General features: G+C 53.7%; 2 protein-coding genes and 1 long non-coding RNA gene across 10 annotated transcripts; 2 read left to right on the forward strand and 1 right to left on the reverse strand.

Annotated features, from left to right (window-relative positions):
- Positions 1-943: 943 nt before the first annotated feature.
- On the forward strand, positions 944-4351 carry S1PR5 (sphingosine-1-phosphate receptor 5). 2 transcript variants are annotated; one of them, XM_012790641.3, is made up of 2 exons: positions 944-1052; positions 2273-4351. In XM_012790641.3, exon 2 carries the CDS (start codon positions 2291-2293, stop codon positions 3476-3478), a length of 1188 nt encoding a protein of 395 aa, XP_012646095.1. In that variant the 5' UTR covers positions 944-1052; positions 2273-2290; the 3' UTR covers positions 3479-4351. The 2 variants fall into 2 exon arrangements, with proteins under 2 accessions (XP_012646095.1, XP_075854226.1); XM_075998111.1 differs by lacking the exon at positions 944-1052 and adding an exon at positions 1852-1940.
- A 1705-nt stretch (positions 4352-6056) lies between these two features.
- On the forward strand, positions 6057-15391 carry KEAP1 (kelch like ECH associated protein 1). 7 transcript variants are annotated; one of them, XM_012790647.3, is made up of 6 exons: positions 6057-6146; positions 8808-9493; positions 11717-12402; positions 13539-13744; positions 14005-14181; positions 14644-15391. In XM_012790647.3, exons 2-6 carry the CDS (start codon positions 8855-8857, stop codon positions 14808-14810), a joined length of 1875 nt encoding a protein of 624 aa, XP_012646101.1. In that variant the 5' UTR covers positions 6057-6146; positions 8808-8854; the 3' UTR covers positions 14811-15391. The 7 variants fall into 7 exon arrangements, with proteins under 7 accessions (XP_012646101.1, XP_012646097.1, XP_012646100.1 ...); XM_012790643.2 differs by lacking the exon at positions 6057-6146 and adding an exon at positions 6513-6599; XM_012790646.3 differs by lacking the exon at positions 6057-6146 and adding an exon at positions 6616-6745.
- On the reverse strand, positions 9602-22830 carry LOC109730013 (uncharacterized). The gene is made up of 4 exons (XR_002222591.2): positions 22722-22830; positions 18009-18111; positions 11060-11183; positions 9602-9923 (listed from the first exon to the last, which is right to left on the reverse strand). It is a non-coding gene; the product is annotated as an uncharacterized LOC109730013 (long non-coding RNA).
- Between the last annotated feature and the right edge of the window lie 809 nt (positions 22831-23639).

The raw sequence follows: 23639 nt of genomic DNA on the forward strand, positions 1-23639 counted from the left end.
CGGCTGTCACTGCTGGTCTGAGGCTGGGGGAACTGGGCCTGGCCTAGGAGTTCCTGGGAACTGGGGGTGGCGGGGTGCGGGGCCAGCTGGGACAGCCAGTCGGGGGAGCAGCGGCCTGGGAGAGGCGTGGGAGAGCGACCCAGACAGGGATGGAGATGACACACACAGAGACAGGGAGAAAACACAGACAAGAGACTCCGAGAGACCCGAGGAGAGAGACAGAGAGGAAGCGAGGCCAGACACTCATTCGTTCATTCATTCACTCACTCCAAAGACGCTTGGCGGGCCCTGGCTGCGTCCCCGCACTTGCCCACGACAGCCTGCAATCCCTACCCCGCTGGGGTGACAGGCGGCTGAGGCCACAGCCCAGAAACACGAGAAATGAGTAAATCACATTGTCGGGACAGATAAGGGCGGGAGAGACCGCCAGGGGCCCGCACCGGACGGACCCTCCTTATCTGAGGAGGGGGACCCTCACCACGCTCCGCCTGCGCACACCCCTCCCCCACTGCGCAGCCCAGCCGGGGGTGGGAGCAGGAAATGGGGAGGGACCTGGGCCTGGCCCGCAGGGATCTATCTGCGGGGAGGGGGGGACACAGGCTCCGCCCGCCGGTACTGAGGATCCCTCCCAGTCCCGGCGCTGCCCTGGTCGCTCCGTCGACGGGGCGTCCTTAGGGTTCGGTTAGAGGCTCGGTTGGCAGGTAGGTGGGACATGGGGAGGGCCTAGTCCCTTGGCACCCGGGGACAGACGAGACTCCTGAGCTGCAGGGAAGGGGCTCTGGCTGCGGCCGCCCCTGCTGGAGATCCCTCCCCTTTCCCGCCTCTCCGAGTCCTCCCACCGCGACGGAGCGTCCCTGGGAAGCCTCGCCGGTGCCAGTCGCCGCCGGGGCGTGCTCCGGTGCCGCGGCGGGTGGCACAGGCTGGCAGCCACGGGCTGAGTGCCCGGCCCCTAAGGGGGGGGGCTGCCAGCTCCAGACCCGCCCTCAGAGCAGCGGCCGCTCTCTTGGCTCCAAGCAGCGGGACTGCAGGGGACGCACGACCAGGGCGTGTTGGTGAGTGTATAGTGCTGGGCCCTTGGGGGCTCGGGCTCGGTGTGGCCCGGAGGGGGGTCACCCTTGGCGGCGGGTCTCCGGGTCTGGAAAGGGCACCGCCCCTTGCAGGGGTTCCCAGTCCTTTCCCGGAGGCCTCTGGGGAGGGGGGAGGCGACTTCCCAGCTGGGTGTGTGCCTGAGGTGGGTGTGGGGGCGCCTGGAATCCCCGGGTCTCGCCCCCTCCTGGCGGTGCCATTGCGAGTTCCCACGCTTCAGTCCTGCTGGCAGGCTAGCCGGTCCGGTGGCGACCCCACCATAGCATGTGTAACCGTGTCCCCGTGTAATTGGGTCCCAACCAGCGCCCCAGCGTGGCTGAGCCAGTGATTTCCTGCCGGTCTGCTCTCTGTGTGGCTCTCTGTGTGTGACTGGAGCCGCCTGGGATGCATTGGCCCTTTCTGTGTGCAAAAAAGTTCCATTCCCTCCCCAACCCTTGGTTTTCTCATCTGTTAAGTGGGACACACATGAGTCTGTGACCCTCTCTGCTTGGCTGTGTTTGTGTGGGAATGTGAAAATCATTGTGTCTGCTTACATGGGGAAGAATTTCTTTTGAGCCTCAGTTTCCCCATCTGTAAATTGGGACTAAAAGGAGAGCTGTCCAGGGGACTTAAGGGAGCAGTCACAGGTGCAAAGTGTGATACTCTGACAGGTGTGCCCTCCTGCGAGAACCTGCCGGTGCGGATGGATCCCGCGCGCTGGCCTGGGCTCTGCGTCTGCGCCGCGGTGGCTAGGCTCGGCTTCCCGCGGGGGTTCTGGGTGGATGAGGGGGTTTGGGCAGGAAAAGCCTTGCGTGCAGCCAGGCCATGGCGTGGAGTGCGGTGCTCTGAGCCTCTCGCTGGTGTGAAGTACGGAGGTTGTGAAATTGTCACCTGTAGACTGGTGTGAGACCCTATCTGTGTGCGACTGAATTTCTGTCCCCGCCTGTCGCTGCCGGTGTGGGTCTGTCCCATGTATGAACGTAGTTTCGTGTTTCACCGATGGTGTGTGACTGTGTTATTCTTTTGCCCTTGTCCACGTGTCACTGTATTTGCGTGTCCTTTTCCTGTGTGTGGCTGTGCGTGTCTGTCACCGTGGACACCCCCTGTCTATCCTGAACTCCCCGGGCCCCCTGTGTGTGAGTGGGGTGATGGGCAGGGCTTAGGGACCTTGCCCACGGGCCTGGCACTGTCTCCTGCCTCTCCACAGCCTTGGGGCGCGCAGCCCATGGAGTCGGGGCTGCTGCGACCCGCGCCGGTGAGCGAGGTCATCGTCCTGCATTACAACTACACCGGCAAGCTCCGCGGGGCCCGCTACCAGCCTGGCGCGGGCCTGCGCGCCGACGCCGCCGTGTGCCTGGCGGTGTGCGCGTTCATCGTGCTCGAGAACTCGGCCGTGCTGTTGGTGCTCGGGCGCCACCCGCGCTTCCACGCGCCCATGTTCCTGCTCCTGGGCAGCCTGACGCTGTCGGATTTGCTGGCTGGAGCCGCCTACGCCGCCAACATCCTGCTGTCGGGGCCGCTCACGCTGCGACTGTCGCCCGCGCTCTGGTTCGCGCGGGAGGGAGGCGTCTTCGTGGCGCTCGCCGCGTCCGTGCTGAGCCTCCTCGCCATCGCGCTGGAGCGTCGCCTCACCATGGCGCGCCGGGGACCCGCGCCCGCCGCCAGTCGGGGGCGCACGCTGGCGCTGGCGGCTGCCGCCTGGGCAGTGTCGCTGCTCCTTGGGCTGCTGCCGGCGCTTGGCTGGAATTGCCTGGGTCGTCTGGACGCTTGCTCCACGGTCCTGCCGCTCTACGCCAAGGCCTACGTGCTCTTCTGCGTGCTCGCCTTCGTGGGCATCCTGGCCGCCATCTGTGCCCTCTACGCGCGCATCTATTGCCAGGTGCGCGCCAACGCGCAGCGTCTGCGGGCGCGACCGCGGACCGGCGGGGGCACTGCCACCCGGGCGCGCCGCACACCACGCTCGCTGGCGCTGCTGCGCACGCTCAGCGTCGTGCTCGTGGCCTTTGTGGCGTGCTGGGGCCCTCTCTTCCTGCTGCTGTTGCTCGACGTGGCGTGCCCTGCGCGCGCCTGTCCCGTGCTCCTGCAAGCCGACCCCTTCCTGGGCCTGGCCATGGCCAACTCGCTTCTGAACCCCATCATCTACACGCTCACCAACCGCGACCTGCGCCAAGCGCTCCTGCGCCTCCTCTGCTGCGGCCGCCACCCCTGCTGCCGAGGCCGGGCTGGCTCCCCGCGGTCCGGGAGCACGGCGGGGGCTTCGGGTGGCCTGCGCCACTGCCTGCCCCCGGGTCTGGACGGCAGCTCAGAGCGCTCGTCACCCCAGCGCGAAGAGCTGGACACCAGCGGCTCCACCGGTAGCCCCGGCGCGCCCAAGGCCGCCCCGACACTGGTACCCGAACCGGTGGCAGACTGATGCCTTCGCCCATCGTTGTCTTCCCCGAGAGTCTTGCAGACGTTTGCTTTATAAAGGAAACTGTGGGAAACACAGCCGAAGACGGTGGAGGCGGAAAAGACGCAGGGGAAATGTATTTATGGACGCTAAACCCCACAACAGTGAACAGAAAAAAAATCCTTGCTTTCGTGGAATTGACGTTCTAGTGGGGAACTCAGACAATAACGGAGTGACAAAATAATGGAGATAATTCCAGTGACAATACAGAGATGTGATGGTGGCCAGGGGAGGCCTCCCTGCAGAGGTGGTGACTTGTGCTATGAGTGGAGATCTCCTTGTCCCTGGAACACCTAAAGGAAAAGCATTTCGGGATGAGAGAATGGCAAGTGCAAAGGCCCTGAGGTTGGAACGTGCCCACATGTTCTGGGAAAAGCAAGGATGCCAGTGCAGCTGCAGCAGCTATGGAGTGGAAGGTGACGAAAGGAGGCAGATGAAGGGGCAGATCGTGCAGGGAGGACTTTGCTTTTGTTTGGAGTGAGGTGGGAGCCATCCAGTGTTCTAAGCAGAGGAGGGACTTGCCCTGGTTCAAGCGTCCGCAGGTGCCTTGTGGCTTTTGTGGAGGACAAGGGTGGAAGCAGGTGAACAGGGGCTACACTGGAGCAATGACAGCGACTCTGATCGCTCAGACCACGTGGACTTTGAATAGATTCTGGAGGCAGCGGACAGAACTGCAGAGAAATTGGGCGTGACAGTAAGCTGTCAAGGACAACACCAAAGGCAGGGCACCCCAAAATTTGACTCTGGGAGACTCAGCCAAATCCTGACAATAAAATTTCTTTGAGTGTGTTGTCGGGTCATAAGAATAAAAATATAATAAAATAATAAGAGCGATTATTTCCCATGCCTGGCCGGTTTCCTCCACCGCCTAGGACACATCTACTTTTCAGCCTTATTGCAACCTTGCAAGGTAGGTTTCTTCAACCCCACTTGACAGATGAGCAAACAAACTACAAACAATGAATGCCTGGCTCCAGTGTCAGGGCCAGGCTTCAGGTCCCCAGGCAGGAGGAGACACCAGCATCTGGCCCCTCCGGAGTCTGGAGAGACCAGGCCCGCACTGCCTCCCGCGGGGGTCTGCATTCTTGGCGGGGGGCAATACCAGGACGCAGTTTGTGCCCATAAAAGGCTCCTGGGCGCGCTGGCCTCGGGTCCCCAAGTCCCCAGGCGCATTCCAGACCCCTGCAAGGAGGGCTGGTCACCGAGCTGAGCGGGGAGGGGGCGTCTGGTGTAGAAACGCCGCGCCACCTTCCGGGAGACCTTGGAACTGCAGGCATCCGGGAAAACAGCGGTTTTTTGGGGATCGCTGCTGACCCAGCCTGGGGACCTAAGTCTCCACGTGCTAAGCTCACACTGCCACTGCAGCCACATGCACGAGAAACCAACCCATTTCCAAGAACACAGACACACGCGAGCCTGGGGTCGCGGTCCCAGGTCGTTCCCAGGACTGAATCCAATTCCCTGCTGTGCGCGATGCCCGTACCCACGCGCAGGCTGGGCTACCTTGCAGCCTCCTCAGACATCCCACTCCATTTTTCGGTGGTTTGGTGGTGTGGTGGTAGAGGAATTATGGATTTTCTACAAAATTCAAAAAGCACCCAGTTCCCCTTCTGGGGCGTAATCACTGGGATTCCTGGGGAACTTCCAGAGCTATTCTGTGGGTTCATGAGTCGATATATAAATACATCATCTCCTGTCTTTTTATACAAATTTAGCACTGTTCTGCATCCTGCTTTGTTCATTTAATGGTGTATCTTCGAAATTGTTGCACATCCACGCATTTTGCAATGTCTTGCTATCTTAGTTGGCTTGAGCTGCCACAATAAATATCCAAGCTTGGGCAGCTTAAACAACAGAAATTTGTTTCTCATAGTCCTGGAGGCCGGGAGATTCAAGATCACAATGCCAGCATGGCCAGGGTCTGGTGAGGGCTCTGTTCTTGTGTCACTGTGTCCTCACATGGCAGAGAGAGAAAGAGAGCTCTGTCTCTCTGGTGTCTCTTCTTATAAGAATACTAATCGTGGCCAGGTGAGATGGCTCATGCCTGTAATCCTTGCACTCTGAGAGGCTGAGGCAGGAGGATCGCTGGAGGCTGGGAATTCGAGACCAGCCACCGGCCTGAGCAAGAGTCTTTACTAAAAATAGGAAACTGTCTTTACTAAAAATAGGAAACTTAGCTGGGCGTGGTGGTGTGAACCTGTAGTCCCAGCTACTCAGGGAGGCTGGGACAGAAGGATCGCTTGAGCCCAGGAGTTTGAGGTTGCTGTGAGCTAGGCTGACTGATGCCAGGGCACTCTAGCCAGGGCAACAGAGCAAGACCGTGTCTCAAAAGAGAAAAATTAAAACACACACACACACACACACACACACACACAATTTTAATACATTTATTTAAAAGGTAACTTTACATCCTAAATGGCATACATCAATCAGCAACCCCAGCCATCGAAAATAGCAACGGTTTCGCATCTCTTGGGCACAAGCCTTCACACTTAGTCCTCGCCATAACCTAGCAGGTAGGTGGTGTTTATTAACGTTTTAGAGAGGAAAGTGAAGCATAGAGAACTTTTAAGTAATGGCCCACGGGCACAGAGATAGCAAGCAGCAGATCCAGGGTTCGAACCCCACCAAGGTAAGCGCCACGCGCGTCTTGATTGGAGGTAAACAAAAAATAGAGACAATTGAAAAAACTCAGATAATTCCAGCAGGATCTTGCGGCCGCCGGACGGTGAGGCCTGCGCTGTCGGGAGTTAAAGGGAGAAGCGCCAGTCAAGAGGTGCACCCTGGCGCGGAGACTACCTGCGACGAAACCAGGCTGAAGGAGGGGACAGGGCGAAGGCCGCCAGGCCCTGCGCCTTCGCCCTCGCCCGACGCCCCGCTCCTCGCCGATGGGCCCCCAGCACCTGCGGGAAGGGCGGGGAATCGCTGCTCCTTCCCCGCCGCGCCCTCTCCGCCTTCTGCCCGCCTCCTTTTCGGGCGTCCCGAGGCTGCCCCCCACCCGACGGCCGCGACCCCGCAGACCACGTCGCCCGGGAGACAAGGCGCCCCGGATCGCAGAAGCGCCCGCGGGTCCGCGACTGGGAAGGTTAGGCAGGAGCAGCCCTGGCAGGCCCGCGGCCCCTCGGCCTTCCCGGAAGCTCAGTGCGCAGGTGGCACCACTGTGCCTGGAGCCGCTGCGCGCCCGGGGTATCCCCACCCGAGGCACCCCTACGGAGGCGACGCCGGGCCGAAGTGAGCGCGCGGGCAGCCGCGGCGGGGAGGGGCGTCCGCCCGATCTCAGGTGCGGGCCGGGACGTGCGGGCCCTGATTCAGGGGCTCTGATTCCTGGCGGCTCCCTCCACGCGGGCGGCTGCGCCGAGGACTGCGGTCCCCATCCGCGCAGCAATGGCGGGCGCTGCGGTCGCCGCGCTGGGGCTGCGCAGCTTGGCGACCGCAGGCGGGGGCGGGGGCTGGGGAGCAGCCCCTGAGCAGTTCCCGCAGCCCGAGGCCAGGGGCCGCGGGGACTTTTATTCTGACACGGCCGGCGCCGGGCTCTGCTTAGTCATGGTGACCTGCACGCTCCGCGCCTCCCCCCACGCGCCGCGATGGAGGCGCCCGGGCTCGGGCGGCGGAGGCGGAGCCCGAGCGCGGCCATGGCAGGGTGAGTGAGGCGGCCTGTGCCCGGGCTGCGGGCGCGGCGGGCCGTGAGCGCCCCCGCGGTCGTGCCCGGGGACCCGGGAACGCGGCGCCACGGCCCCGGGCGCCTCCAAGTCCCCCCCGCGGCTCCTGGGAGGGCCAGGAGGGTGCGGCCCAGGTCCGATCTTTTTGTTGGACGGCGCGAGTCGCGGGGTGGCCCTCGAGCGACGCAAGCTGGGCGGAGAACCCAGGAAGAGTTGCTCAGACGGAGGCCCGGGGACCTCGGGGAATTGGGGGGCTCGGTCTGCGCTCTGGGGTTGGCAGCGCACAGGCCGCGGCGGGGTCACTTCCTCCCTTCTCCAGGCCTCGGTGGCGGCTCAGGCGGGGCATGCGCAGTCCTCCACTCGCCGCTTCTTGGGGGGAAGTGCCAGGTGCCAGGAGGGCACCGTTGACCGATTGGCCAACGACCGAGAGGCAAACCTGGGGCCTTGGCACGGGAGAAGGGGCCAGGCGGCGCCCTGGGAGTGTGGAGGAGGGCGCTCTGGCAGGCACAGTGGAGTGGGCAGCCAGCCAGCCACCGTTTGCCGACCCCTGCGTGGTGCCAGGCCCCGGCGCGACACAGGGAGGCACAGGAGAGAGCGTGGGCCCAACGCTCACCTACGCCGGGCTCCCTGCCTTTGAAGCGCTGGGGCGGGGGGAGAGAGAGACGGTCCACCCCTCAACAAACAGCAACTAGCAAAGGAGATCATTTGAGTTCCTGACAGTGCTGTGATGAAAATAAAACAAGGAGGGGACTCTGAGCTGAGCCCCAGAAAGATGAGAGGAAAAGAAGGGGAGCCTCCTGCAGACCCCCACCCCCACTTTCAAAACAGAACTCATCCCCTGACCCCCCAGTCTCCAGGGCTTTCCATGAACCCCTTCCATCCACATCAGCTCTCACTACATTCCTCCCTGACTCTCCAGATCAGTGCCTGGAACACAGTAGGCACTCAATAAATGTTGGTGAGGTGAATGAAGGAATGAGCTTGACATGCTCTAGGAAGGGAAAGGCTGCTGGATGGCTGGAACAGAGTGAGCAAAGGAAGGAGGTGGGCAGGGGTGAACTGCATAGGGTCTTGCAGGTCATTGAGGAGTTCGGTTTTTACTTCTAGTACTGTAGATGGTGTTGCATTTAGAGCAAGGCAGAGACATGATCTGACCTATGGGGTTTTTTGGTTTGTTTTTGTCTTTTTGGAGACATTGTCTCACTTTGTTGCCCAGGTATGAGTGCAGTGGTATGATCATAACTCAAAGTAACCTCAAACTCCTGGGCTCAAGTGCTCCTCCTGCCTCAGCCTCCCAAGTAGCTGGGACTACAGGCTTGAGCCCCTTATCCTGCTAATTTTTCTGTTCTTTCTTTTTTTCTTTGTAGAGACAGGGTCTCACTCTGTTGCTCAGGCTGGTCTTGAACTCCTGACCTCAAGCAATCCTCCTGCCTTGCCCTATGTTTTAAGATGGGCCCTTGGGCTGATGAGGTTGGGGGAGGTTTGCAAGTGCGAATGGATTGCACTTTAGGTGGTTTGCTTGGGAGGGAAAACTAACCTGGGAATTGCTTTATCTTACAAAAAAAAAAGGAGGCCTGGCACGTGCTGGCCCAGCGCCAGGTTCTGCCCCAAGCCCTGTGCTCTGTCTCTTCCAGGCCCCTGAGTGCCAGAGGTGGTGGTGTTCCTTGTCACCTGGAACCCCATGCAGCCAGAACCCAGGCCTAGCGGGGCTGGGGCCCGCAGCCGATTCCTGCCCCTGAATTCAAAGTGCCCCAAGGGGGCAGGGGACACGGTGATGTACGCCTCCACTGAGTGCAAGGCTGAGGTGACGCCCTCCCAGCATGGCAACCGCACCTTCAGCTACACGCTGGAGGATCACACCAAACAGGCCTTTGGCATCATGAATGAATTGCGGCTTAGCCAGCAGCTGTGTGACGTCACCCTGCAGGTCAAGTATGAGGACACGCCGGCCGCCCAGTTCATGGCCCACAAGGTGGTGCTGGCCTCATCCAGTCCCGTGTTCAAGGCCATGTTCACCAACGGGCTGCGGGAGCAGGGCATGGAGGTGGTGTCCATCGAGGGCATCCACCCCAAGGTCATGGAGCGCCTCATCGAGTTCGCCTACACCGCCTCCATCTCCATGGGCGAGAAGTGTGTGCTCCACCTCATGAATGGCGCTGTCATGTACCAGATCGACAGTGTCGTCCGCGCCTGCAGTGACTTCCTGGTGCAGCAGCTGGACCCCAGCAATGCCATTGGCATCGCCAACTTCGCCGAGCAGATCGGCTGCACCGAGCTGCACCAGCGCGCCCGGGAGTACATCTACATGCACTTCGGGGAGGTGAGCGAGGAGAGGGGTCTTGGAGCAGGGGCTTGGGGACGGTGTCAGAAGGACCAGGGATGGAACGATGAGAGGGGAAAGGCCAAGGCAGGGAGCCGGAGAAAAATGGGGTTTTGAACTCCTAGTCCACACATGTGGGGAGTTTCTGTTTAATAGCTGGTGAAAGGGACATCTTCATGGGTCTCTGGGCTCCCTGGTTCCTTTGGGGCCAAAAGCAGGGACAGAGTGCAGCAAACACGACAGCTGCCAAACCCTGGGATGCACTGGGCAGCCTGGCCTTTCAGGCAATGAGCAGATATTTACTGTACACGCACGACAGGCTGCAAATCTGATCCTTGGTTGTATGTTCTTTGGTCCACGCAATGTCCTCGTTTTTGGTTTCATTTTCATTTCTCAGTGGAGGAAGTTGTCAACAAAAAATAGGAGAGATCTTTAAAAGAAATCATAATGATCAGCCCTAATTTGTGAGTGGCAACAGCTAGACGTTACACCTTCGAGGTGATAATAATAAGTGTTTATTGAGGACTTGAGGTGGACTAGCCCCTCTTCTAAGTGACTCACCTCCTTTAAATCATTGACTATTCCCATCCTATGAGACGGTACTGACCTTCGGCCTAGGCAGGCAGGGCAGTGCCCCAGGCCCCAAGCCTTACCAATGTGCTTTGGAGTGCCTGCCTGACAATTTTCTTTTCTTTTTCTTTTTTTTGTAGAGACAAGGTCTCATTCTGTCACCCAGGCTGGAGTGCAGTGGCATGATCATAGCTTACTGCAGCCTTGAACTCCTGGGCTCAAGTGATCCTTCCACCTCAGCCTCCTGAGTAGCTGGGACTATAAGCATGTGCCACCACATGGTTAATTTTTGTATTTTTTTGTAGAGACAGGGTCTTGATATATTGCCTGGGCTGGTCTCAAACTCTTGGCCTCAAGTGATCCTCCTGTCTTGGCCTCCCAAAGTGCTGGGATTATAGACAAGAGTTACTGTGCCTGGCCTATTTTCTAAGGCCTGTAGCTAGGACCAGCTGGGGTGGGTGCTACCCTGGTCCCGTTTCTCTTTGGGGATGGATGCTCTCTTCTGTGCCACCCTACATGTGGGGTCGACCAGGTCCAGAGATGCATTCTAGTATTAGTCCTAGGGCCCATGGCTTCTAGAAAAGTGGTCCAGGAAGTAGGTCGCTCACAGTGGCCTGCACAGTGTTTCTTTCTTGGGCTTGCATGAGTTTAGGGTACCAGATCAAAATTGTTTATATAGACGGGTGCCTGACAAGTAATATTTGTCCAGGGCCCTGTCTACCCTAGAAGTAACCCTGCTGGGATGTGGCCCCTAAGACAATCTCCATTTTACAGAGAAGGAAAACCAAGGCATGGAGCATTTCAAAAATATGCCCAAATCACATAGCTAGAAAGTAGTAGGGCCAAAATTACAGCTCATGCTGGTTTCTTCAATGCTGGCACTTTAAAAAATTCTAGAACATTCTATCGCTGTTGCTTCCCCCCCCCCTTTGATTCAGTCTGTCCTTTTGGAAAATGATTTTACTAAAAAAAAAAAAAAATAAGATGTACTCATACCTGTAATCCCAGCTACTCAGGAGGATGCAATAGGAGGGTCACTTGAGCCGGAGAGTCTGAGGTTGCTGTGAGCTACGATGGTGCCACTGTACTTCGGCCTGGGCTTCTGAGCGAGACCCTGTCTCTTAAAAAAAAAAAAAATTAAAAACTCTGCTTCTTGGAGCAGAAAATAGTAACAACAACAATAGCAGCAAAATAGGTGACATATTCTTAGAGTTGCAAAGTTGAATGATACAAAAGTATACATAGTATGTTGCCTTTTTGCCCATTTATCTGAGTGCCTGGCCCCTTGTGTAACTCATTTAATCCTCACAGTTTATTTACTTATTTATTTTTATTTTTTTAGAGACAGGTCTCTCGTTCTGTCGCCCAGGCTGGAGTGCAGTGGCGCGATCATAGCTCCCTGCAGCCTTGAACTCCTGGGCTCAAGCGATCCTTCTGCCTCGGCCTCCCGAGTAGCTGGGACTCCAGGCGCGCAGCCACCACGCCCGGCTAATCCTCACAATTTATGAGGTTCATACTATTCGAATCCCCGTTTTGCAGATGATTACGCTGAGACCTTCAGAGGCACTTTGAGTAACTTGTCCAAGGTCCTGCTTGGTGAGGGGTGGGGGAGACACATAGGAGTCAGCCCGTCCCACTTCCCGCCCCATGCAGGTAGCCAAGCAAGAGGAGTTCTTCAACCTGTCCCACTGCCAGCTGGTGACTCTCATCAGCCGGGACGACCTGAACGTGCGCTGCGAGTCCGAGGTCTTCCACGCCTGCATCAACTGGGTCAAGTACGATTGCGAGCAGCGGCGCTTCTACATCCAGGCGCTGCTCCGCGCCGTGCGCTGCCACTCGCTGACGCCGCACTTCCTGCAGATGCAACTGCAGAAGTGCGAGATCCTGCAGTCAGACTCCCGCTGCAAAGACTACCTGGTGAAGATCTTCCAGGAGCTCACCCTGCACAAGCCCACGCAGGTGATGCCCTGCCGGGCGCCCAAGGTGGGCCGGCTCATCTACACGGCGGGCGGCTACTTCCGCCAGTCCCTTAGCTACCTGGAGGCCTACAACCCCAGCGATGGCACTTGGCTCCGGCTGGCGGACCTGCAGGTGCCACGCAGCGGCCTGGCGGGCTGCGTGGTGGGCGGGCTGTTGTACGCGGTGGGCGGCCGGAACAACTCCCCGGATGGCAACACCGACTCGAGCGCCCTGGACTGCTACAACCCCATGACCAACCAGTGGTCCCCCTGCGCCCCCATGAGCGTGCCACGCAACCGCATCGGGGTTGGCGTCATCGACGGGCACATCTATGCAGTCGGGGGCTCCCACGGCTGCATCCACCACAACAGCGCTGAGAGGTGAGTGGCCAGGGCCTGGAGGGGTGGGCTTCAAGGGTGCCGCCACTGAGGTGTCCCAAGCCACTGAGATCCAGACATTCTCCCTGGTCTTGAGTGATGGTCTCTGCTCCCTGCCTTCAGGAAGGAGACGTTGCAAGGTGAAGCTAAAGTGGGAAATTTACAGTCAGTGACCTTGGATGATGTGTCTGGCACTGTTAATGCTTATAGGATGGTCACAAACCCATACGGCTCCTTTGTGCAGATTTGGAAAATGTTCCATCACTTCGAAATTATTGAGCTGGGTGCAGTGGCTCACGCCTGTGATCCCAGCACTTTGGGAGGCCAAAGTGGGAGGATCACTTGAGACCAGGAGTTCAAGACCAGGCTGGACAATATAGTGAGACTCCATCTCTCTCTTTTTTTTTTTTTTTTTTTAAGAGATGGGGTCTGGCTTTTGCTCAGGTTGGTCTCAAACTCCCCCGCCTCTGCCTCCCAGGCGTGCACCACCACAGACCTGCTAATTTTTTTTAAATATTTGGTTGCTTGGCTAATTTTTTTTATTTTTAGTAGAGATGGGATCTCGCTCTTGATCAGGCTGGTTTCAAACTGCTGACCTCAAGTGATCCTCCTGCCTTGGCCTACCAGAGTGATAGGATTACAGGTGTGAGCCACCACGGCCGGCCTGTTAACCTCATCCTTGAAGTACTCCTTGAGCATCAATCACACTTTGAGAAAAACCATTCTTGGCAGCAGCCTAGTTGTTAGAATTAGGACTCTGGGGTTAAACCCCAGCTCCACTGCTCCTTGGTGACACCAGACATGGCATTTCACCTTTCTGCCACTCCATCTTGTCCTAATCTGTGACTGAGTAGGGCGTTGGTGAAATCACACATAGGACTCAGCACAGGGCCTGGCAGAGGTATCACCAAGCCACTGGGGTCCAACAGATGTGGGTGTGACCTCATGTGATTCATGGCTGTGAGCCTCAGTTTCCTCATCTGGAAAATGGAGCAGTGATACCTGGCTCCTTGGAGAATGGCTGGGAGATCAAAGAGTTCAAGTGTATGAAGAATGAGCAAGGTACCAAACCCATGGTGAGAGTTCCAAGAAGGTCAGCTGTGATCACTGCTGTCATCACTGTTCTTATGCCCTTGCAGGTATGAGCCGGAGCGGGACGAGTGGCACTTGGTGGCTCCGATGCTGACACGAAGGATCGGGGTGGGAGTGGCCGTCCTCAACCGTCTCCTCTATGCTGTCGGTGGCTTTGATGGGACGAACCGCCTTAACTCGGCAGAATGCTACTACCCAGAGAGGAACGAGTGGCGGATGATCACACCCATGAACAGCATCCGAAGCGGGGCAGGTGGGTGGCACTGTGGGGAGGGGAGTGTCCAGGAAACATGCCACCCAGTCCCGGGGTGAAACCTAGAGCTCCAACATTTACCCAGTGGCACCCACAAAAGAGCTGGATTCCTCTAGAGTCCCAGCCTCTGTCTCAGCTTTGTTTCTGAGGGCTGCCTCGGGAGAGGGGTGTAGGGTGAGGGGAGGGCTCCCCCAGGAAGGTGGTGGCTGGGGCCCCAAGGCTAGGCCCCAGAGTCACCCTCCCTGCGTGGCGCTGTTTAGGCGTCTGTGTCCTGCACAACTGTATCTATGCCGCGGGGGGGTACGACGGTCAGGACCAGCTGAACAGCGTGGAGCGCTACGATGTGGAAACAGAGGCGTGGACTTTTGTAGCCCCCATGAAACACCGGCGAAGTGCCCTGGGGATCACCGTGCACCAGGGAAGAATCTACGTCCTCGGTGAGGTTTGGGATAGAGAAGAGTCCATGGCAGGGCACAAGTGGCTCACGCCTGTAATCCCAGCACTTTGGGAGGCTGAGGTGGGAGGATCGCTGAGGCCAGGAGTTCGAGACCAGCCTGGGCAGCATAGTAAGACCCCAACTCTACAAAGAAAAAAAAATTAGCCAGGTGTGGTGCTGCACACTTATAGTCCCAGCTACTCAGGAGGCTGAGGTGGGAGGATCGCTTGAGCCCAGGAGTTTGAGGTTGCAAGTGAGCTATGATTGTACCACTGCGCTCCAGCCTGGGCAATACAGCAAGACCCTGTCTCAAAAGAAAAAAAAAAAAAAAAGAAGAGTGCTGACTAGACCCACCTATTGGGGACAGGTGGCTTTTGCGTCTCATGGTTGCTTCCTCCTCTCTTTCCCCTGCCTTCCGAGGTGGTGTGACCTGTGGTGACCATCCCCTCTGCTCTCCCTGCAGGAGGCTATGATGGTCACACATTCCTGGACAGCGTGGAATGTTACGACCCAGACACAGACACCTGGAGCGAGGTGACCCACATGACGTCCGGCAGGAGTGGGGTGGGCGTTGCTGTCACCATGGAGCCCTGCCGGAAGCAGATCGACCAGCAGAACTGTACCTGTTGAGCCGATTTTTTTTTCGGGTGGGGGGAAAAAACGGACCGACAGAGAGTATTGTTCTTTTGGTACAAAAACAGGGACAAAAGAAAAAGCCCCAGTGCAAATACTCCTTTTCCTCCAGGAAGGGAGGCTGGGATGCCTCAGTGTTACTATGACAGCTCGAAAGTAAAGGAAAGCCAGGACAGGAACCTATAAGCCCCTCGAAGCAGTCCCAGGAATGTCCAAGACGGCCTGCTTGGGAGGGGGTGTGGGATGGGCAGACCCCCCAGGAGAGAGGCGCCCACACTGCTGGCCAGAAAACAGGCCTCAGTCACACCCCGGTGGCAGCCATCACTTCCCTCTGGGTTGAAAGCAGGCGCTGAGGTCAGGCTGGTTTTTGTTCCTGGCAGCTTTGTGATTCATTCCTGGAGTCCGGGAGGGGACCCAGTGAGGACTTAGGAGTTTCAGCCCCTCCGGATATGTGGTTCCCGGGGATGGTCCTGTACATAGAAGCCACCGGCTATCTCTGCCCTGGGCAGTTATTTTGTTGATACGTAACCCTGTAACTTTCCAAGGAAAATAAAGAACAAACTAACTAGTGTCTTCCACCCAGGCTGTTAGCTGGAGATCTTAAACCCGGCAACAGAAAGGGCTCTTCTCCTGAAATGCACTTGAGTCTTCATTTAGGGCTTGCCTTTCAAACCAGTTCCTTATCTCTGCCCATTGCATTTTGATATGTAGGGCATCTTTGTCCCTCTCGGCAAGCCGCACAATTGTCTCCCAGTTTCAGCTGCCTTGGAAGACAATGACCTAAGTCCTTGACACATCTCCTAGGACTCCTGAGATCGATCTCATATGTGCCATGCAGTTTATTTATTTTTTTTGAGACAGAGTCTCGCTTTGTTGCCCAGGCTAGAGTGAGTGCCGTGGCATCGGCCTAGCTCACAGCAACCTCAAACTCCTGGGCTCAATCAATCCTGTTGCCTCAGCCTCCCAAGTGGCTGGGACTACAGGCATGTGTCACCATGCCGGCTAATTTTTTTCTATATATATTAGTTGGCCAATTATTTCTTTCTATTTATAGTAGAGATGGGGTCTCGCTCTTGCTCAGGCTGGTTTCAAACTCCTGACCTCGAGCAATCCACCCCCCTCGGCCTCCCAGAGTGCTAGGATTACAGGCATGAGCCATCGCGCCTGGCTGCCATGCAGTTTATATTTCAAGGGAAACCATCTCCAACATGCCTTCCAAAATTGGCGAAAATCTATCTGGCCATTTGTTATGTGCTATAATGACACAGACTGAACCTTTGTTTTATTTAGGTGCCTGGGTATTAAAAGGACAAAGGGGTTTCTTGGAAGCAAAGCTACTTGGTGGTTATCTTGGGCAAGGGGTTCAACCCCCTGGTCCCTTCTGAACAATTTGTGTGGGGGTAGCATGTGGCCTGCCTCTGTTCTTCTACCAATCAACTATTTGTGCCAGGCTAGAGAAAAGACATAAGACCTATGGCCCCAACTCTTGGGGAACTCACAGGTTTTTCTGAGTAGCTTAGAGAGGAAACACTTTTCTCTCTCTCTCTTTTTTTTTTTTTTTTTTTTTTTTTTGAGACAGTGTCTCACTCTGTTGCCTGGGCTAAAGTGCAGTGGTGTCATCATAGCTCATAGCTCGCAGCAACTTCAAACTCCTGGGCTCAAGCAATCCTCCTGCCTCAGCCTCCCGAGTAGCTGAGACCACAGGTGGGCACCACAATGCCTGGCTAAGTTTTCTATTTTTAATAGAGAAAGGGTCTTGCTCTTACTCAGGCTGGTCTCGAACTCCTGAGCTCAAGCAATCCTCCTACCTTGGCCTCCCAGAATGCAAGGATTACATGTGCAAGCTGCCATGCCCAGCCCTGAACTCTTTTTACAGGTAGAGAGGGAGATGTCTGGAGAAGTGGCTTGTCCAAGGCCATAAGGCCACTAAGCGGTGAAGTTCAGATTCAACCTGTAGAGTACACCAAAGTAGTCATTCTCAGCCACAAAGCACTGTAACACTGCATCTGAGATAAGGAAATATTAAAGAGGCCCCATGGAGTCAGTGTGTACAGCAGCGAAAATTCCAGAAACAGCAACCTCATCTACAGCTAAGGGGATTTACACATAATGTGCCACACACCCGGGCCTAGGGTGGTGTTTCCTTTCAAAAGGGGTATCACTTTGGTCTTGAAGTCAGGTTTAGCTGATTCAATATATTAATAACAGTTAGGGTATCAGCCTGTAAGTGAATAGTTCCTTATCTGCAGAAAATGGCACTTGGATGCCTTCTGGGCATTAGGCCCTGTGGCAGCTGCTGACCAACAAAGGTGAGTATTTACGGTCACTTTCCAACTCCAGCAAAACAACTTTTTTCCAGTCCTTACTCTGCTAGGCATTGGGGCTATGCAACCATTCCACGGTGACTGCTGCCCTCTTGGAAATCACAGCTTAGCAAGAGGGAAGGGTGACCAACTCATCTGGGTTTGCCTGGGACTTTCTCAGTTTGAACACTGAAAGGCCAGCAGCCCAGGAAGCCCTCCTTGGTCCCAGAGCATTGGGCATACTGCAGGTAAGCCACATGCCAAAGCAATAACTACCAACATGCCGATGGGGGCCATGGTTAAGTTTGCGTTTTGGAGTCGATGGCTCTGGGAGCCAGGTGGAAATGGCTTGGCTGGGAACAGGAGTGGACTGGGAAGACTAAACGACATCTGCAGTTGTCCAGGTGAGAGATGATGGTGTTTTGATGGGGCAGGTGGCCGTTGGAGTGAAGTAGAATGTACACACAAAGAGAATGATGAGATATCCAGGTTGAAGAATCCAGAATGATCCTGGGTTTCAAGCTCGACTGGCCAACGACGGAGAGGCTTGGAGGAGGCTGGAGTCAGAAGGGAGGTGATGACGGGTTGGGTTTTGGGTGTGTTAGGTTTGCAGCCTCAAGAGACAATTGTTTCAGGAAAGTTCGCAGAGGCAGCCACTTAAGAACTGTTCGGTGCCAGCAAATGTCGGCTGCTTTGTGCCAGGTATGAAGTGGTGTGTTCCGACATCATGTGGACCAAGCGTGACACCATCCCTTTCTTGTGGAATTGGAGTTAATAAAATAATCACATAATTGTATGTCATTACCATCAAAGGTAAACTCTCAAAGGCATAGGAGCTTGACCTAGACTAGAGGCCCTGCAAAAGCATTCTTGAAGAAGGGGCTTATCTCACCGAAATCCAAAGGCACTGCATTTGAAGTGTAAGATTCTGAACAGGAAGCAGCATAGCATGTGCAAAGGTCCTGTGGCACTGGGAGGCAAGTCTGGATGAAGCTCTACAATGGAGGAGGAACATGGTATCAACAGAGGCTGAACCAAGCTGTAGTTAGGGGGCCAGGCCACCTTTAACTGTTAAATACATAACTATTACTTTAAAAAATTAAAATATTAGAGATAAAGCTGAAATTTTACTATCTCTCCATCCCAGCCCTCTTTAATCTTAAAAAGAAAAAAAAAAAAAAAAACAACTTTGCAGCAATGTTCTGTGTTCCTTTACATAAATGGCATAATGTTGGGTATATGCTGCAACTTGGTTTTCCCCCTCAGATCTTCTAGGTCTGTGGCCACATTCCTTTACCCAGCTACCCAATGTTCTGTTTTAGCTATCTCTTCCACTATGGATAGATGTTTAGGTTGTTTCCATTTTCTTAGAATTACAGGTAAGGCTACAACACCCTTTCCTAGTCATGTCTCCTTGGGCACAAGTGTGTGTGTGTATTTCTCCAGGGAGATGCTAAGAGGTGCGATTTACTAGACCAGGGGTATGTAGGGTTTGATGCTGACAGATCGCCCTACAAAGTGGTTGTAACAAACATTCCAGCAGTTCTTTATACATTTAGACACAATCAAATGTATCATTGTTTTCCTTTGATAGTTCATTTGTATCACATTTAAGAATGACTTTAGGTTTTTGGCATTTTCTGCAGCTTCCTATCCAGTCGTTAATTGTCTCCCACCCATAAATTAATTTCCATTTCCTCTAAATTAACAACAGTTGTTTTTTGTTGGTTCTGTTAGAACCAGGAATCCTGGCTGGGTGCCATGGCTCGTGCCTGTAATCCTAACACTCTGGGAGGCCAAAGTGGGAGGATCACTTGAGGGCAGGAGTTTGAGACCAGCCTGGGCAATACAGTTGACCCTGTTTCTACGAAAAGGTAGCAGAGTGTGGTGGTGGCCTGCCTGTAGTCCCAGCTATTCTAGAGGCTGAGGTGGGAAGATCACTTGAGCCCAGGAATTGGAGGCTGCAGTGAGCTGTGATCATATCACTGCGTTCCAGCCTGGGTGACAGAGAAAGACTCTGTCTCTTAAAAAACAAAAACAAACCAAAAAACAAACGAAAAAAAGAACAAGAATCCTGATTTGTGGAGTCATCAAGAAATTTTTCAAAATATATTTTCTTCAAACATATTTAAGTTTTGTTTTTGCACTATTTTAAAATGTATCTGGAGTTTGTTAGTGTGTATCTGGAATTTGTTAGTGTGTATGCTATAAAGTAGGAATTTACATTTTTAGGTAGTCATTTGCTGGAAAACCATTTGTTTTCCAAAGCATTTCTTGAATAATTCATTTTTTACCCATAGCTTTCAATGCTATTTCTATCATATAACAAATTCCCATTTATGCATGAGACTCTATTTTGTTTTTATTGACTTTCCAATCTGTTTTATTGACCTAAATATCCATTTTTGTACCAACTTCATTGTTATAATTATTGCAGATTTATAATATGTCTTTCATTTTCTGAGACAGAGTCTCACTCTGTTGCCCTGGCTAGAGTGCAGTGGCGTCATAGCTCACTGCAGCCTCAAACTCCTGGGCTTTCAAGGGATCCTTTCTCCTCAGTCACTGCTCCCAGCCTTGTTCCCGCTTTTAAAATTAGTATTCTTCAAAACTTCTGAGCAAATGCTATTTCTTATAAATCAAATAAAAGTGCACATACATTCAGAAAGTTCCCAATTTAAGGAACTCAATGGTCCCTCCTGCTAGCCCCAGCACTACATCTACAACGCAGGGGTGTAACTTTGATTTCATTTCAGCACATTTTAAGCAGAAACACTGCAGACTACATATCCCAGGATCCTCTGGGGGTTACTGCAGACTACATATCCCAGAACCCTCTGGGGTTTATTTATTTTATTTTGAGACAGAGTCTAGAGTGCTGTGGCGTCAGCCTAGCTCATAGCAACCTCAAACTCCTGGACTCAAGTGATCCTCCTGCCTCAGGCTCCCGAGTAGTTGGGACTACAGGCATGCGCCACCATGCCTGGCTAATATATATATATATATATATATATTTTTTTTTTTTTTTTTTTTTTTTTTTAACACACAGGGTCTCCCTCTGTTGCCTGGGCTAGAGTACAGTGGTGTCATCATAGCTCACTGCAACCTGTAACCTCAAACTCCTGGGCTCAAGCAATCCTCCCAGTTCAGTCTCCTGAGTAGCTGAGACTGCAGGCGTGCACCACCAAGCTCAGCTAATTTTTTGTCTTGTAGAGATGGGGACTGGCTCTCAAAGTGCTAGGATAACAGATGTGTGTCACTGGGCTCAGCCTGGATTATTCGTTAATGTGCAACCAGAAACTGTGACAAGTGCTCTAGGAAAAAGTAGCTTGTAAAAGACACAAACAAAGGTATTTGTTGGTTTTGTATTCATAATTTATTCTTCTGTTTCTTTAATCATTTGATTTCTATTTTAGGTTTTTATTTTTTTTTCCAGCTTTGTTGGGGGTATAGTTGACAACTAAAAATTGTATAGAGGCTGCTCACAGTGGTTTATGCCTGTAGTCCTAGCTACTTGGGGAGCTGAGGCAGGAGGATCACGAGCCCAGGAGTTCAAGGTTGCCATTAGCTATGATCGAGCCCCTGCACTTCGGCCTGGGCAACAGAGGTAGATCCTGTTTCTGGAAAAAAAAAATTGTATAGAGGAGCTACTGGGCTGGTGAATAGATCAAGGTGCTGAAAGTTTAGTGTACCTGGAGAGGGCAGGGCAGCTCTGTTACTTCATGAACAAATATATCATAATTGTTTTAAGCCATTAAAAATTGTATATTTAAAGTGTACAAGTGGATGATTTGATATACATATACATGGTGAAATACTCACAATTAAGCTAATTAATATTTCCATCAGCTCACACAGTTACCATTTTCTTTTTTTGGTGAGAACACTTAAGATGTACCCCCTCGGCAAGTTTCAAGTATACAAAACAGACCAGGTGTCGTGGCTCACGCCTGTAATCCTAGCACCTGGGAGGCCGAGGCGGGAGGATCGCTTGAGCTCAGGAGTTCGAGACCAGCCTGAGCAAGAGCAAGACCCTGTCTCTACTAAAAATAGAAAAATTAGCTGGGCACAGTGGCGTGAGCCTGTAGTCCCAGCTACTTGGGAGAATGAGGCAGGAGGATCACTTGAGCCCAGGAGTTTGAGGTTACTTCGAGCTAGGCTGATGCCATAGCACTCTATCCCAGGTGATAGAGTGAGACTCATCTCAAACATAGAAAAGTATGCAAAATGATATTGGTAATTATATTTACATTGGTGTATGTGAAATCTCCAGAACTTGTTCATCTCATATAACTGAAACTTTGTACCCCTTGGCCAACATTTCCTCCTTTCCCCCTCCTCAATGATTCTTCTATTCTTTTTTTGTTTTTCTTGTAGAGATGGGTGAGGTCTTGCTATGTTGCCCTGCCTGGTCTTGACCTCTTGGCCTCTAGCAATTCTCCTGCCTTAGCCCTTCAAACTGCTGGGATTACAGGCATGAGCCACTGCACATGCCCATATTCTTATTCTGTCTTGTTCATTATTTTATTTCAACACATAGAGCACTGGATCACAATAGGAGCCTCACACATACTCGAATGCTGAGCAGATGAATTCTTGGTCAAGATGGTGGTACAATCAATACATGTGTGTGGGATTGAATGCGATTGTCCAGGTCTTCCAGATGCTTCTCCAAGGGTGTGGACTATGTCAGATCTTTGGAAGAGGAAAGCTACTAAGCCTACTAGGATTTCAGTTCAACACAAGGACGCCCTCTCCATCTCCCTCTACTGTTGCCATTAGATCTCTTGGGACTTTATGGGAAAAAAAAAAAAATGATGCCTCTTGCAGGTGACAACCCTGCATATCTCCAGTCACTCAGTAAGCACCTGCCCGCTGACATTCCTGATGTCAGGAATGGAGAGAAGCACTTGATCAATACGCGAAGGCAGTTTTAGATTCTTCCTGTGGCTTCTATTTTAGGAGAAACAGCCCCTGTTCATTAAACAATTTCACATGCGACATGTGAGTTCCTTTATCGGCTAGTTTCATCTTCATCTCCCCTTCAGCTTGGAGGGATGAGCTGAGTGTTGAATCCTCCTTTCCCCAACTAGGTGGAAGGAGAGCGCGAGGGGGGGGGCGCGATTTGGAGGTTTCTCGAATCTACGGAGACCACGCGAGCCCTTGCAGGGATTTGCAGGGAGGAAGGGGTTGCCCTCAGGAAAAGGGGGGATACGATAGGAGACCCTCAGGAAACGGGGGGGCAATGCCAGGCCCCTTCCCAGGAGAAAGGAACGACTCTGGGGTCCCCTCAGGAAGAAATAACGACTTGGGGTTCCCCTCAGGAAGAGGGGATGATGCCTGGGTCTCCCGCAGGAAAGGAGGACAATGCGAAGGCCCCATCAGGAAAGGGAGGGGACATCGGGGTCCCCTCAGGAAGGGCGGGTGACGCCAGAATCCCACTCAGCAAGCGGGCACGACTCTGGGTCCCTCTCAGGGAAAAGGGATGATGCCAGGCGTCCCCTAAAGGACGGGGGGACTGACGCCAGGGTACTCTCAGGAAAAGAGGACGACGCTGGGGTCCGCCTGGGAAGGTAGGAACGACGCTGGGGTCACTCTCACCTACCTCAGGGCCCCCGGTACCTGCTGCGGCCGGAGCACCATAAGCTCCGCGGCGCCTCAGCTCCTTCAGCGGTCGGGTTCGACAGACGCGCCCATGCTCCTCATTGGCTGCTTTCTTGGCAGATGACAAGTACTCCAGCCAATCGTAGCGTGGGGAAAAATCTCCCGCGCGACTTGGCCACGCCTTCTACTCGTTCTGCGCGTGCGCGGCTTCCTGACCCTGCTATTGATCCCCAGGTCCCCTCCAGGGGGCGCTCGAGGGTTCGCGCTCCCAGCCTTGCCTCCTGGCCTGCCTCTGCCTATGACCCGTTTTATATTAATAATAATAGTACATACTTGATAGGGCTGTTGTGAGAATTATGTCCGTTCATTTATGTAAAACAAAGAAACAGCTTCCGGTAAACCTGAGCTATTGTTATTGCACTTTCCGGCGAGGAGAACTGAGGCACAGAGAAGGTAAGGAACCTGCTCAGACTAGCCCAGCCATTAACTTGGCAAAGTCTGAAGCAGAGTCCAGGGAAGCTGAATCTAGAGTTCGTGTGTTTATCCACAACAGTTTTGTGGCTATCAGATAACAAATTCAGGATGTTTTTTGTTTTTCCCTGATTATAATTTTCCCTGATTCTAAAAGTAATACATGCCCATTGCAAAAAAGTTCAGAAAAAAATGAAGACTCCAAAGTAGAAAACAAAGATCTCTTATAATCTGGCTGCTGGAGACACTGTTAATATTTTGATGAGTGTCTTTTTTTTTTTTTTTGACAGACTCTGTCACCTGGCCTAGAGTGCAGTGGCATCATCATAGCTCACTGCAGCCTCAAACTCCTGGGCTCAAGTGATCCTCCTACCTTGGCCTCCCAGCATGCTGGGATTACAGGTGGGAGCCACTGCACCCCACCCAGTTGTTGTTTTTGGTAAGTATT

The sequence above is a fragment of the Microcebus murinus genome, chromosome 27 (genome assembly GCF_040939455.1).
Source record: "Microcebus murinus isolate Inina chromosome 27, M.murinus_Inina_mat1.0, whole genome shotgun sequence".
Lineage (NCBI taxonomy): Eukaryota > Metazoa > Chordata > Mammalia > Primates > Cheirogaleidae > Microcebus > Microcebus murinus.

What these genes read in the sequence shown, in the direction of transcription:
- S1PR5 (XM_012790641.3), top strand. Translation starts at nt 2,291, where the DNA reads ATGGAGTCGGGGCTGCTGCGACCCGCGCCGGTGAGCGAGGTCATCGTC.
- KEAP1 (XM_012790647.3), top strand. Translation starts at nt 8,855, where the DNA reads ATGCAGCCAGAACCCAGGCCTAGCGGGGCTGGGGCCCGCAGCCGATTC. An exon ending in CACCACAACAGCGCTGAGAG is followed by an intron (nt 12,403 to 13,538) that starts GTGAGTGGCCAG and finishes ATGCCCTTGCAG; the next exon opens with GTATGAGCCGGAGCGGGACG. An exon ending in GGGAAGAATCTACGTCCTCG is followed by an intron (nt 14,182 to 14,643) that starts GTGAGGTTTGGG and finishes CTCTCCCTGCAG; the next exon opens with GAGGCTATGATGGTCACACA.